The 15023-nt window shown below is 33.7% G+C and overlaps 1 protein-coding gene across 4 annotated transcripts in view; it reads right to left on the bottom strand.

Moving 5' to 3' along the window:
- BRAF (B-Raf proto-oncogene, serine/threonine kinase) overlaps positions 1-15023 on the bottom strand; it is a 192889-nt gene that overhangs the window by 48999 nt on the left and 128867 nt on the right. For 3 of the 4 annotated variants that reach the window (XM_037836017.1, XM_037836014.1, XM_037836015.1), the window contains exons 9-13: positions 11246-11282; positions 7463-7599; positions 6370-6487; positions 3998-4082; positions 2884-3060 (exon numbers count right to left, since the gene is read on the bottom strand). In XM_037836017.1, coding sequence (XP_037691945.1) covers positions 2884-3060; positions 3998-4082; positions 6370-6487; positions 7463-7599; positions 11246-11282 — 554 coding nt within the window. Of the gene's footprint in view, positions 1-2883; positions 3061-3997; positions 4083-6369; positions 6488-7462; positions 7600-9693; positions 9814-11245; positions 11283-15023 lie in introns of all 4 variants that reach the window. The other variant, XM_037836016.1, reaches the window with a different exon arrangement.

Genomic DNA, 15023 nt, shown 5'->3' with positions numbered 1-15023 from the left:
TGTGATTTATACTGAGAGCCACTGATTATACACTTCAGATGGACTGTATGCTGTGTAAATAAAACTTTAAAAAAAAAGGGCAGAAATAAACCAAAATACAACTATGGTTATTCTAAAAAAAAAAAAAAAAAAAAAAAAAAAACCAAAATATAAGCAAAGTGTTTTATGTAGATAAATAGACTGTAAAGGTTTAACGTACAGATTCCAAACTACAAAGTGATGGAAAATAATAGTGTCCTCACTGACTTGTCCCCAGGCTAGAGAACTATTTCAATTTTATAGTGTTCTTCTCTACTGTTGCTTCTTGTCTTAATATTGGCACTTCACTGCCCCAACACTGTTTCTAAAAACAATTTAGAACTCTTCTTTGCTGCCTCTTTATATCAAAAGTCTTTTTTCCTCTTTTATTCTCTTCTATAACTTTTTTTCACTACTTTTCCTTTACTGGACATTTCTTGTTTTTGATACGAAATAGCCGTGGCCTCTTGCTCTTATGGAAAGTAAATCTGTCAATTCTGTGCAGTTGTGTATAATCAATCATTCCTTCATTTTTCTCATTTAACAGATATGTACCACATGCCTATCATAGGACAGGCCCTATTCTAGGCGTTAAGGATAAAACAAGTTCCTGTTTTCATACAGTTTGCTTTCTAGTGGGGGTGACAGACAATAAACAATGTGTCAGGGGAGGTGGATTTTAATGAAGGAAAACAAGGATAAGGGGTATAGAGAATGAAAGGGAGGGATGGGGATATGTTAGTTATATAAGGTGATCAGAGAAGGATTCTCTGAAAGGTGACATTTGAACAGATTTAAGAGAAAAGCTCTACAGATATTTGTGGCATGAGCATCCCAAAGAGAAAAATAACAAGTATAAAGGCCCTGGGGTGGGAGCACGCTTGAACTGCTGTAGAAAACAGCAGAGAGACCAGTGGAGTTGGAGCAGAATAAACTTTTTCTCTGAATGTCTACTATTTCTGTCATTGTCACAAACAATATAAGATTGCCGTGGTTAATTCTTCACAAGCTTTCAGTATAATCTTCTGATTTCTAACAGATTAAGATGCTAACTTCTCTGGAAGGCTGAGACTGTTTTAAAGCCTTAAATAAGTGGAAATGTTACCGAATAAGGTAATAATTTGCTGTAATAAGCATTTTAGCTGTACACAGGCTTGTAAACAATGTATATTATATTGACTAATTTTGAGACAGAGAGGGTAGTTGTGTTGGTTAATATACATTATGTCCTCCAGAAAAAGCCATATTCTTTAATGCAATCTTATAGGGGCAGATGTATTAGTGTTGATTAGGTTGGAACCTTCTGATTGCTTCCATGGAGATGTGACCCACTCAACTGTGAGTGTCACCTTTAATTAGGGTGTGACCGCTTGATTCAATGTTTCCACAGAAATGTGGTCCCACCCATTCAGGGTGGGTCTTGATTAGTTCACTGGAGTCCTATAAAAAGAGCTCACAAACAGAGGGACCTCACAGCAACTAAGAATGACATTTTGAAGAGGAGCTGCAGCTAAGAGAGGACAAAATGCCCCAAGAGCAACGTTTTTGAGAACGCCATTTTGGAACACAACCTGTGAGCAAGCGGATGTCAGCCATGTGCCTACCCAGCTAACACAGGTTTTCTGGACGCCAATGGCCATCCTTCAGTGAAAGTACCCTATTGTTGATGCCTTACTTTGGACACTTTATGGCTTTAAGACTGTAACTCCATAACCAAATAAACCCCCTTTATAAAAGCCAATCCATTTCTGGTGTTTTGCAAAATGGCAGCATTAGCAAAGCAGAACAGTAGTATAGTGGAAAGATTTAAGACCTAGATCTGATTTTGGGTCCTTGATCTACACTTACTTGATATACGTGATCCTGAGTCAGAGTTCCAAGAGGTGGTGTATATATATATATATATACCCTTTACACTTTTACACTAATGTTTTAAATGTAAAAATATTACAGTGGTTATGGGGAAAAAATATAGGATAGAAAATCAGAAATCCCGAATTAAACACCTTTGCTGTCATTTATTAAATGTGTGGCCTTAGGCAAGTTAACTTAAAAACCTCAGGTTCTTTATCTGTAAAAAGAGGATAAAATACCCAATTTTTAACATTATAAAGATTAAAGGACATGGTAATTACCTGTACATGTGGAAGCAATTTTATACTACAAAATGTTATATTAAGATACATATTTTTAAACTACTTAGCTTTCCAATTTATATTTTACTCAGATTTAAGTTCTTCATCTAAGCGCTTTCAAAATTTATTTAATTTTACCTTTCAGTCTACCTATTCATTTGCACTTAAGAGCTGCACACAAGATTTATCCAAGTCAGCTCCCCATTTTAGCCTATGATAAATTTTAGAAAATAACTTTCTTTTCAATTACATGGCAAGATTCAATAAATATGAGCTCAAGTTGAAATCCTCAAAAAGGATCAGAATGCAGATTTTCAATTTAACTTTATCAACTGACCATTTTGCAATAGGAAATATAGGCACTTAGAAAAAATGGTTTGAAAGTACAACAATCATTTTGTGTATTTTAACAGTTAATGACTTTTTAGTGTTTTTTTTTTTTTTGCCTATTTTTGTTTCCTGACATTTTACTGCTTAATAACCACTGTGTGCCAAACACAAATTTACAGACACAATTTACTGTTAAATACTTGACATGTGTTTTGAAAACAGTACTACAGAGAGACTATTTTATTTCTTAATATTGTTTTGCTAGACCTTAAAGTATACATATGTTGCTGGACAGTTCAATTTGAAATGTAATGAAAAAGATTATCAGCCAAAATCTTTAAAACACCCTCAAAGGTCCTTCAAAAGTAATTTTAAAAAGATTTAACAGAATGGAACTTACTCCATGCCCTGTGCAGTCTGCCGTGCAATATCTATAAGTTTGATCATCTCAAATTTGGTCTCAATGATGTGGAGATGGTGATATAAGCTGGAGCCCTCACACCACTGTGTAACAATGGCTAGTTGTGGCTTTGTTGAATAGCCCATGAATAGTAGGATATTCACATGTCGTGTTTTCCTGTAAAAAGAAAAATGATAAAAAATAGTGAAAGTTAACAAACTTTAGCAAAATCCTAAAAATGAAGGTCAAAGTAGTCTATCAGTAAGATGTTAGAAAAAAAGGGGGGGGGGTTAAGGGCAACAGAATCATAAATTTAGAAGGACTTTAGAAATTGTCTAACTTCCCACCCTATTCAGTAATATTTTTAAAAATATATCTGACAGATAGGAACTCTGAGATTGTTAAAGACCTTCACTTATGGAAAATTCATCACTGAGAAGGCAGCCTATTCTTTTTTTTTTCCTAATAGTTTTAGTTTATTTTTTTTTTTTAATCTTCATTTTATTGAGATATATTCACATACCACGCAGTCTCTAATAGTTTTAGTATTAGAAAGTTTTCTTGGGTTGAGACAAAATCGTTGCCCTACAACTTCCACCACTGGCTTTGCTGTCTCTGGAATAAAACAGAATAAGTTTGCACTCTCTTGAACATAAAAGCCTTCTCTGGAGTAAATAGCCTCAATTCTGTTAACTACTTTTTCCCTATGTCACAGTTCTAGAATTTTCCCATCTAGGCTGCTCTCCTCTGGACTCTAGTTTGTTAATGTTCTTCAAGTTTCAAGGCCCTGGACTAAATACAATCTCCAAATGTGTTCTGATAGTCTCAGAATTTTGAAAGTATTATTTCTGTACGTTGAGCCATCCACTAGTTCTCATAATCGGAATACCTTATTTCTGTTAAGTCAGTCTGGGATTAAGTCTTGAGGGACTGACCCACATGTACTACATACCACTTAAGAGAACACAGTTAAAGAGACAATATAACTCAGACAGACTTTGTTTCTACATATTTATCCATTTTCAAGTAAATCTGTAAAGTTATTAACAGTGGCTACTACTAGAAAACAGGAGTTAAGATAATTTCTAGAAAACAGTAATCCACATAAGCTCACCTGAGTACTCCTACTTCATTTTTGAAAGCCTGTAACTGCTGAGGTGTGGGTGCAGTCACATTCAACATTTTCACTGCTACATCACCTAAAAGGTAATTGTTATTCCAATTGTCATACAAATTTTTTAAAGTTTAAAAATATTTTAAAATTCTTGATATTTTTCACTAATTTCCATAGCCCAAAATCAATACCATTATTAAAACTACAAATAAATTATACCTTAATTTCCTAAACTGGATTACTTTTCTAAGGATAAAAACTGAACAACTGGTACTCCTTTTCAATTAAAAAAAGAACCAACCTTGTTCTTCCCCTGGAAATTTAATCAGTTAAGTACTCATGGTATTTTCCTGGTTATTTAACAATATTAAATTAGATGCATTTGCTAATTGAATGTTCAAACTATAAATGACAGGCCTAATGGAGCTGGGCTTAAAATAGAAAACTGCAAAAGCTTCTTTATCAGAGTGGTTTACATTTTTTTAGTCCATGGATCACTTATGCTGCTTTTCCTTAGTAAAATGATTAAAGTAATACCTATAATTTTTTAAAAAATTGTGAAGCAGCTAGAACTTTCGTACATTGCTAGTGGGTATGTAAATTGGCACAACCACTTTGTAATACTGTTAGCAGTTGAACATATGCATATCCAGTGGCCCCAAAATTCTCTCCTAGCCATATACCCAGCAAAAATGGAAATATATGTTCACCAAAAGACATGTACAAGAATATTCATTACAGCACCATTCATAATAGCCCAAAACTGGAAAATACTCAAATGTTCAATACACAGGATAGAAAAAGAAATATTTTATAGTCACACAATGGAACACTATACAGCAATGAGAATGGATGATCTACAACTATCTAAGGAATACAGGTGAATATTATATACACAATGTTGAGTTTTAACAGGCCAGATAAAAAAAGTACATACTATATGATTCCTATTGATTTTACGATAGTGGTTACCCATGGAGGAGGGTGTAGTTGACTAGAAGAGGGCACAAAAGGAACTTCTACAATGCTGGTAATGTTTTGTTTTTTGATCACAGATTTGTTCACTTTGTGAGATTTCAGCTACTTTTACACTTGAGACGTGTATGAAGTATGTTATACTTCAATAAAAAGTTAAATAAACAGTAATTTTTCATGATTATCAAAGTAATACAGTGAGATATTAAATATGCTGCTTTGTAAAATTTAATGTACCATAGACACCTTTCCATGTCAATAAATATATATATAATTGTAACTCCTATACAATCATATATGAAGATACCTATGTATTTAATCCTCTATTAATGGGCACTTCAGTTGATTTCCATTTATCATTATTGTTGACTCTATGATGAAAATACTTGCACATACATCAGTTTGTTCAGTCCATTTACTTCCTCAGAATAAAGTTCTACAAACGGAATTGATGGCTCAAAGGTTATACATTCTGTAAAGATTAATACATATTCCCAAACTGCTCTCCGGAAAGTTTGTAGCTATTTATTTTCCCACAAGCAGCATTACAATCACAATTCTAAATGTGATCAATTTTAAAATCTTTGTCAATTTGAAAGGTAAATAATTTCTATGCTTAAAATTTGCACTTCTTTAATAACTAGTGAAGCTGAATATTTTTATAAGTTTACTGGTTGTTTACATTCCTTCCTTTTAATGTTTACTTGTTTATAATACAAATGTAATTATTAGTAGAAAGACTTCTAAAAGGAAAAAAAACATCATTTGGGGGCCTGGCTCACCTAGAGGATCGTCGTCTTAAAAAATTATTACTGTAATATAATGATAGAACAGTCCTGATTGCTGAGAATCCAGTTTTTTTAAATTTTTTTAGTAGTAAAATATGTACAACTCAAAATCTCCCATTTTAACCATTTTCAAGTGTACAATTCAATGGTATTGATTACATTCACAATATTGTGCTACCATTACCAATATCCATTACTCAAACTCTCCTTAAACAGAAACTGCACCCATTAAGCAATAGCTCCCCATTCCCCTTGCCTGTTGGCCCCTGATAACCTGTAATCTACTATCTGTCTTATAAATTCTAAGTATGAGAATCCAGTTTTTATATCCTATCATTTGTGTTAGAAACCTTTAGAGGATTCCAGTACCTGATCAAAATAGCTTCATAATGTAAGTAGTGAATTCTCCCTTTGCTTTTTTTAATAAAAGTTGTTAAAACAACTTTTATATCCTATGATAGGATGTAACATTTTTATCCTATTATATTTTATTTATATTATTTTTATCCTATTATATTTTATTTACCAAACTATTTTATCCTATTATTTTATCCAACTTTTTTTTTATCCTATTATAACTTTTGACAGTGTCACTAATTACATACATACCATGCCACTTTCCCTTGTAGACTGTTCCAAATGACCCAGATCCAATTCTTTGTCCAACTGTGATCTGTCCATCAGGAATCTCCCAATCATCACTTGAATCCCGTCTACCAAGTGTTTTCTTGATAAGAATAATGCCAAAGTCAAACCAAACCAAACAAAAAAGAAAATCTTATGTTTCAGACTATACATTCCCCTATGTCTAAGAGGGACGTAAGTTAGGAAGAGAATAAGATTTTAAACACACACACACACACACACACACACACACACACACACACAAGAAACAATAGCTAAAAGTATTAACTTAAAATACAAAACTTAAATTTAAGCCTAAGTCAGAATAAGGACGGAAAAAGTTGATTAAAAAGTATAATTTATTGGGTATGAGCAGAAATGTATATGCCTAAAATCAATAAAATAAAAGCTTTATATCATTTGAAGGACCACTAGGGGCATGATAAGTACTATATATTTGTTTATATATAGTTTGTGACTAGCCCAAAAATTTTAAGTTAACATATGATGGCAACTGCTGATAATTTATCTAATTACTCTTTCCAAGTCTAAATTTCCTCATGTATCTTATATGATCCACTCACTCAAAAAAAACATTATCAACCTATAAAATAACTTTAGTAGGGTAAAGTTTTCACCTATCCAATATACTGTATACTGTTGCTAAAATTATATTATTAGTTTTTAATATAGAGTCATTATGCAGCACAAAGTTCAGTTTTCAAATAGAGAAGAATGTCATTTTGCAGATATATGAATTCTGAACTGGCCCTTTAGAATACACATGCTTAAACATTCTTCCTAAATATCAGCTTGCTCTTTTTTTCCTTATTGCAGAAGCAGAATACCATTCTTTCTCTTCCCAAACTACCTTTATTCGATTATATTAGAAATGAGAGCAAAAATCAGTTACGGTAATATGCTTTAAGCAAAAAACACCAGCTCTTAAATTTATTTAATGATGGGAATTCCATGTCACATATGGACATATCAATGTAGATAAAAGGTGAAATTACATTTGGCTATGACTTCTTCAAAGAAATAACTTAAGAGAAAAAAAGGTGTCAAATACTTTTACCATTCTATTCCTGTCTTCTGAGGATGAAGATGATTTTCTTTCCCGCTGAGGTCCTGGAGATTTCTGTAACGCTTTCACATTAGTGAGTGAGCCAGGTAATGAGGCAGGAGGGGTAGCAGACAAACCTGTGGTTGAGCCTAAATTTGAGAAAGGGAAAAAAGTTATCTATGAAAGCAGGGTCAAGCATGCTAATTTACCAGGGGGCAGAGTGGAAGGGTGTGTGTGTGAGGTTTGGATTCATTAAGAGACAAAACACTTAACAACACTCCCAATTTTCTATTTCTTTGATATAAAAAATTAAAAAGTAAATCAACCTAAAAATCTATATAACAAATAAACTTTTAATTATTTTATGTTACCTCAACAGCCAATCAATATTTAAAAAGATGCTGGAAACTCCCAATGGAAACATCTTCTAATAATGGCCTTAATGTTCAAAATACCTGGCTCTTTTATAGTCACTAAATTTTAAAAATCTTAAACCACATACAATGCTATTTAAGAGTAAAAGATATTGTTCAGTTTCATTGGTTCTTGGAGGCTTATTCTACTAAACAGCAATTATCTGCATAACAAAGTTAATATAAACAGAACCAAGCAGGTTTCTCAAGATTTCCTGAAAAATCTATGCCTTTATAAGTGAAAGCTAAGTGCTATGACCTCACAGCCAAGTTACCGCAAAGCAAGTACTCTTTATCAGTCAAGTGAGTCTGAGTGGTATACTCTTTGGAAGTGGACTCAGTTGGCAGGGTTGCACACCTTTCTTATGGGTACTTTCCAAATGCTAACTCAGTAGCAAACATCCTAAATTCACATATAGTAGGGACTTGGTTCAGAGAGGCTGAGGGCAATGCCTCCTCATGGGAGTATAGCTAGATAGACTGAGATATCCAAGTAATATCTTCATACAGAGAACAAAAAAAGCCTCAAAAAAAAATTTTTTTTAATGATTACTATTGGGAGTGGGGGTGGGGAGGAGGCAGGCTGTGAAGAGCCACTATCATTCAAAGAACAAGAATACCAATGAGGTATGGACTTATTAAGAGACAAAACACTTAACACTTTAAATATTAAATATGACAACATTTAAATATTAAATCTGTATAAAACTTTTACTACTACATGCATTATGTTGAATTTCTATGATCTCAAAAGCAATTTTCTAAAAGAAAATGGTATCTGGAATTTCTATTAACTAGAACACAATCCATTTTCTACCTTCCACTAAAAATTTTCAACATTATAAAACCATAACTGCTTGACCAGGTTCAAGGTCCTGACCTAATCAGTACTGTATTGTATTACTCAGTTTAATTATATTACCCCATACCATATGACTTCCCTGCTATCCTATGGAATTTCATAGATACAACAGTTGGGCTGAGTGAGCAATCAAAAACGTGAAGCACCATTACTACATTTAGAATAAGTGGCAGACAATAACTAGCAAGAATCAGTAAATATAATTACTTGAAAATATACATAGCAAGATACCTGCCCCATTTTGACTTAAACTTTTAAAAAATCAACTTAACCTCTAATTAAAATATGCCAGATGAAATGAGAGAGTGAAATTATACTGCCAACTTTTTCTCCAAATTATGGCATAAAGCATAAATCCTCAAATTTTCTGAAGTATGCTATAATACCCACACATACATATAAATATTTTTCATACCTCCCTACCTTTGACACAATAAAAAATATACATGTTCCACATTAGGAAAAAAAATACAGCTGATTTATAGAATCACAATAAGAGCCAAAGCTCAGTAAAAACTCATGTGATACAGGTTTCCACTTATGTTTTTATTTTTTTTGCAAACCATAAAACTTGATGGTAACAAATATTAACAGTCTTCAAGGTTATCACCTAAATGGATTAAAATAAAAGGAATTCAGATTGAAGATGACCCACCACTACCACCACCTTATTTATTCCTACCCATTGAATTTGGAATTTAAAAAGACCAAGAAATAAGTAATATAATAAAAAACAAGATGGAAATCTTAGCTCAGAATTTCCTTCCTTTTAAAAATTTATGATAGCATACAGAAAGCTTGTGGTAGTATGTGTGAGAAGCACATTCAAAGCATTCCAGCCAGGCCAAGCAGAAATTTAGTACTGAAACTCACACACAAACACACACTGTGAGGGTAACACATAAACAGCAACTGTAGTTTATCTTTAGTTTGCTTTGGGTGAAAACAAGAAAGAATAGCCCAACTACCTCGGAACACTGGGCCAGGTTCAAAATCAAACACTATTTCACTGGGGACAGAATGTAGGAGGGGGCTGGGAGTCCGGGATTGGTATTTCCGAAGACAGCGCATCAGCTGGTTCAAAGGGGCTGTTAGAAGAGAAAGAGAGGGGCAGGCAAACACAGGAAGACAGACACACAGAAAAAAATGAAAGAAATCATGGGGGAATAAATAAGATGTTATGAAGCCTGCTTAACAAAATAATTCTGGATCTTTAAAAAATCTGTTTTTGCAATGACATTATTTAGGTAGAAAATCCCAAGGAATGTATATGACAACTAAAAAAAAAAAAAACAAAAAACCAATGATTTTTAAAAAGTGATTCATAAAAAGGACAACAAATGCCACTTGATTTTAGACACTAAGCAGGCAGTTTTTATGACTAAATTAACTTTGTGATGCTAACATGATGGCAACATTGAAATGCTAGATGTGTTAGGCAAAATTATCAAAAGCCACAGCTATTATGACATATGAAAGTCAAACTGGCAGCAACATTAATTGGCAGGTCCATGGAATAACAAACAGAAAAAAAGCCAAACAAACTTGTATAACTATGTGCTACAATAAATACTAAGTCCAGAGTGTACAATGCAGGGTGTCATCATTTTAGGAGCCTCACAGGTATACAAAAACACACCAAAAGATGGCTCATATAATGTTTATTCAATATAAAATAACTTTAGAGTCTGGGCTTAGATATTTTGAAGATAAAGCAATAGAATAACTCTAAGCAAAATAAGCTGTTGTTACAAGCCTTCCTTATTAAATATGAAGACAGCTGAAAAGATAAGTATAGTGGACCTCTGGGGAAAAAAACCTCTAAGATAGTCTCAAACAACAATTCTTGGAAAACACTAAATGGAGCGTATTTTTTATAAAAAGTTTTTTCTTAAACAATGTTTTCTTATGTCCCCACTTTTCAGTGGGTACTAGAGTAAATCTCAATTAAATTTCTCATTTGCTTATTTTATCTACTAGACTAAGAGGGCAACTGGGCTTTTGCATTAGAGGTTCATTCTATAGGTGTACATTTCAAACTCTTCTAGAAGGTTGAAGAGAAATGCTCAACATTGTCTCACAAATCAGCAGTGTGACAGGCAATCCAGGGAATCTCCCAACAATGACTTGTGAAATTCATTTAGAATCAGATTAAAATTCTAAGCTCAATCTTTAAGTATTAGTAGGGTCTCCAAAGAAAATTTAGTAACTCTGGCTTTGAAGTGTTTAGGAATTAACAGAGTGGGGAGGAAAATTAAGCATCTCCCTTTGGTACAAAAATTTTAAATTGCAGACAGCATATTTAAGATTTCCTTTCTGTCCTCTAATTTTCTCTACTCACGAATTAGTTAAAAGTTTATTAGAGATAAATGATAAATACTAAAGAAAATAATTGGGGCTTTCCCTATACATTTTTCTCTGTGTCTGTGTTTCATAAAAGAAGTATAAAGGAGACAAGCAGCAAAGCAATTGCATTTTTCTGATGGTTTTTTCATTTTTTAAACTAAAATCACTACTTACCTCCATCACCACGAAACCCTTGGTCTCTAATCAAGTCCTACAAATAAACAGTAATGAATATTTATTCAAAGCACAGGGTAAGAAAAGTAGTAACAGCATTGAATTTTCCACTAAGCGTTAACAGAAAGGCAAATTCAAAATATGAAGTCTTACAATTTCTCACAAAACAACATGAATTAGCTAGCGAACATGATAAAAACCTAAATTTTGAAGTACTTGCCAATTTAACCCTATATTGAAGGGATAACTAGTTTTGATTCAACGTTGAAATCCCAGCCAGAGGATGAAACATGGGACTGTTTAACATAATGAACCTTCCTCATGGGTGAAAATGTTCTAGGATTTTGGTGATGTATACACACTGTGTGAATATACTAGAAGACAGTGATTGTAACTTTAGAAGGATTGTATGACGTGAATTTATCTTAATAAAACTGCTTTAAAAAACAAAACACAACCCTTGCCCAGGTCCCACTTCAGACCAATGGGTGAGTGCATCCATTGTGCTGCAGGCCGGGGTTTTGCAGTCATTGACATTAAATCCTGCCTTCCAGCTCAATCAGGAGCAGCCCAGGGGAGGTACTCTGAGACTCAGGGGGTCTGGGAGTGAGCCATGGCCCGTAAGAGGGGAAAGGAGGTCAGAGAGGGAGGCTCAAAAAAAAGTTGAAATCCATTTCAGGCCATTCAAAACCAATGGCTTTGATTCTTAAAAAATACGATTCTTAAAAAAAAAATTCTACTGGCACATATTAAAAGATGTAAAAATGTTCATTATCTTTGATACTGTAATTCCACTTCTGGGAATTTTTCCTAAGGAAATAATTCAGAAGAAAAAATGATATGCACAAACATGTTTAGTGCACCATTATCTATTATACTAAAATATGAGAAATAATTATTTCCTTATTATAAGCATATTGGATAGGTAAATTATAGTGTATCACTTTCATGAAGTATTATATAGCTACCAAAGACAATTATGAAGCCTGAATCATGAAAAGTGTTTACAATACAATAAACAAGATTACAAAATTAAATGTACATGGAATGCAATCATAAAAGATACTGAAGCATAAAAATATGGAATCATAGGGGGAAAATCAAAACAATTCAAAGGTTTTATTAAAATCTGTCTTTATTATTAAAATACAGCTTTTTACCACAGACAATACTGGGGAGGCGGGTCTACTGGCAATGAAATTTGGACTTTGATAGGCAGAACTTGGATTACTTTAATTAGTTTAACTTATTAAGAGGGGGACTGAATAGCCCCAAATATCTAAATAGGCTTTTTACAAACGGGCAATTTTTTGTTTATAGGCTAAAAACAGTAAATTCTTCACAAATGTATTTCTATCATTTTCAATGTATTATATAAAGCCTTCAACAACTTCTACAGAATAATCACATTCATTATATTCCTGCAAACAAGGTGCTAATGCAAAGAGTTGCGTGGCTACCAAAAATACATAAAATCTTGGTGGTCTCAATAACTTTCTCTGTTCTTGAGAGCTTACAATCTAACTGGAGGTAAAATGTACAAACACGAGAAGTTAAATGATGTAAGAAAAACAGTTTAATAAAACAATAAAAGAGATGCCAACAGTTATTGCTTAGTTAATTGCCAAATAATTGGGTGATAAGATTCTTAGTGCTATACAAGGTCAAAGGAAAAGAACTATAGGACCTGGCATCTGTCAAGCATATAGAGACGGGCTAAGAGTTGAGATTTGAGGAATAGACAGGAGTACAGAAAAGGAAAGCAGATGTTTTTAGACAGAGAGAAAGAGAAAAATGCCATACTCCTCTCCTTTTTGTTGCACTTGTCCTGTAACTCCCCACACAACCATGGAGCAACCAAATTTTGTTTTCTCCACTTTTACAACCTGCTGCTAGCACCACCATAAGCACATATTTTTCAATCTCACATGTGTTCCTAAAGCTCCTTGACAATCTTTTCTACTTGTTCTAGGTTAAACAGGATCTTCTAGTATTCCAACATGACTATTTAAAATTTTTTTGCACTCTCCTTACCTTTCTTATACTTTTATCCCATCAGCATGATAGAGAAAATAGAAGACATCAAATAACTTTCTATCCTGCCTCTTATTCCTATGGACATTTCCATAGTAGTAATAGCTATAATTTTTGAATTCTTATTATGTGTCAGGCATAATAAGCATCTTCAAACCACTATAAGAGGTAGACACTGTTATCCTCAGGGTTAAGTAATTTTAATTTGCACAAAGCCATACAGCCTGAACAGAGCAGCAGACATAGCTATGTCTATTTTTAATTCCTTATTGATTGAGGCACACCATTTCAAAGTTTAAGGAACTTTACAACATCAATTATTCTCTCTCTCATTATCTCTTCTGTCTTCACTGGCTTCTTTCTCGCATATTACAAATATGCCCAAGTCTCTACATTAAAAAAAATTGTCCCTCAACTCCAAATCAAGCTACTGCCCTTTTATCATTCCTTTACAGCAACTTTTCTTGAACTGACAATCCCATTGCATCACCTGCCTTCCTCTACTAGACCTCTAAAACAGCTCACTATGGAATCAATTTTAACTGACCAATTGAACAGACATTTTCAGTCCTCTTTCAACTGAATCTCAATGGCAACTGATATCAATTACACTTCAGCATTCTTAAAACCTTTTTTCTGCCTTTGGCTTCTGCATCACTACTCTCCCTTAGTTATCTGAAGGTGGACTTAGGAAGAAGAGCCCATAAATAAGATAGAGGAAAACAGTTTCTGCCTGCCTCTCAAATGTTAATGCTCACGGGGACTGCATTTCCTATCCTCCTTTCAATTTAATTATACGCTTTGAGCAATATTATATCCTCAGCTTTAACTTATACAAATATGCCAATTATTCTAAAATCAGCAGGAAAGTTCCACAGGCATCTTAAAGGTAAAATGTCCAAAGTAATAGTTAACTATTTTCTTTTCTGCAAACTATGTTCTTCTTCCTTTGGTAGTTCCTATCTTTATAAATGGTACTATCATCCACCTATTCACCTATGCCAGAAATCTATACTCCTCTACCTCTCATCCCTTTCACTTCTCTCCCCTTCCACTATGTAGTACAGTGGTTAAGCATATAAAAAAAGGTCAGGTTTTAACCCTATTACAATCATTTGCTAGATGTGTGACCTTGGGCAAGTTTCTTAACCTCTCCAAATCTAATTTTCTTAACAATAAAATAAAGATGATAACAGCATTTAATTCATGAGAGTTTTTATGAGGATGGAATAAGGAAATATACGTAAAGCACTCAGCATATTACCTGGCACACAGTAAGCATTCATAAATAGCAGCCATTTTCAATATCATTCCCAACAGTCTTACCTACCAAATCTCTAATTCATAGACTCCCTTCTCTCAAAACACACACACACACACACACACACACACACACATACACACCATCTTTTGTGGTAACACTGCTATTACCTGAGTTTAAACTGTTACCATCTCTTGCCTGGAATATTGCAAAGGCCACATTTTTCGAAGTTCTGCCTCTAGGTGTATTATCCATTTGATCCATCCTCTATATTACCACCAAAGATTTTTCTAAAATGCAGAGCTGATCATTTTCTCTCCCAAAGTTCTTCAGACTCCTCACCACCTACTTTAGATACCTTAGAGTACTATACCATGCTTCTCAGTGTGGCCTCTGTTTCATCTTCCACTATTCTCCACTCTTTCCCTATACCATAAACTCCTACAATATCAACTATTACTTACATCCCATGTAAAGGCACTT

Source organism: Choloepus didactylus, chromosome 5 (assembly GCF_015220235.1).
Source record: "Choloepus didactylus isolate mChoDid1 chromosome 5, mChoDid1.pri, whole genome shotgun sequence".
In the NCBI taxonomy this organism is placed as follows: Eukaryota; Metazoa; Chordata; class Mammalia; order Pilosa; family Megalonychidae; genus Choloepus; species Choloepus didactylus.
This window is presented reverse-complemented; position numbering and strand designations above follow the sequence as displayed.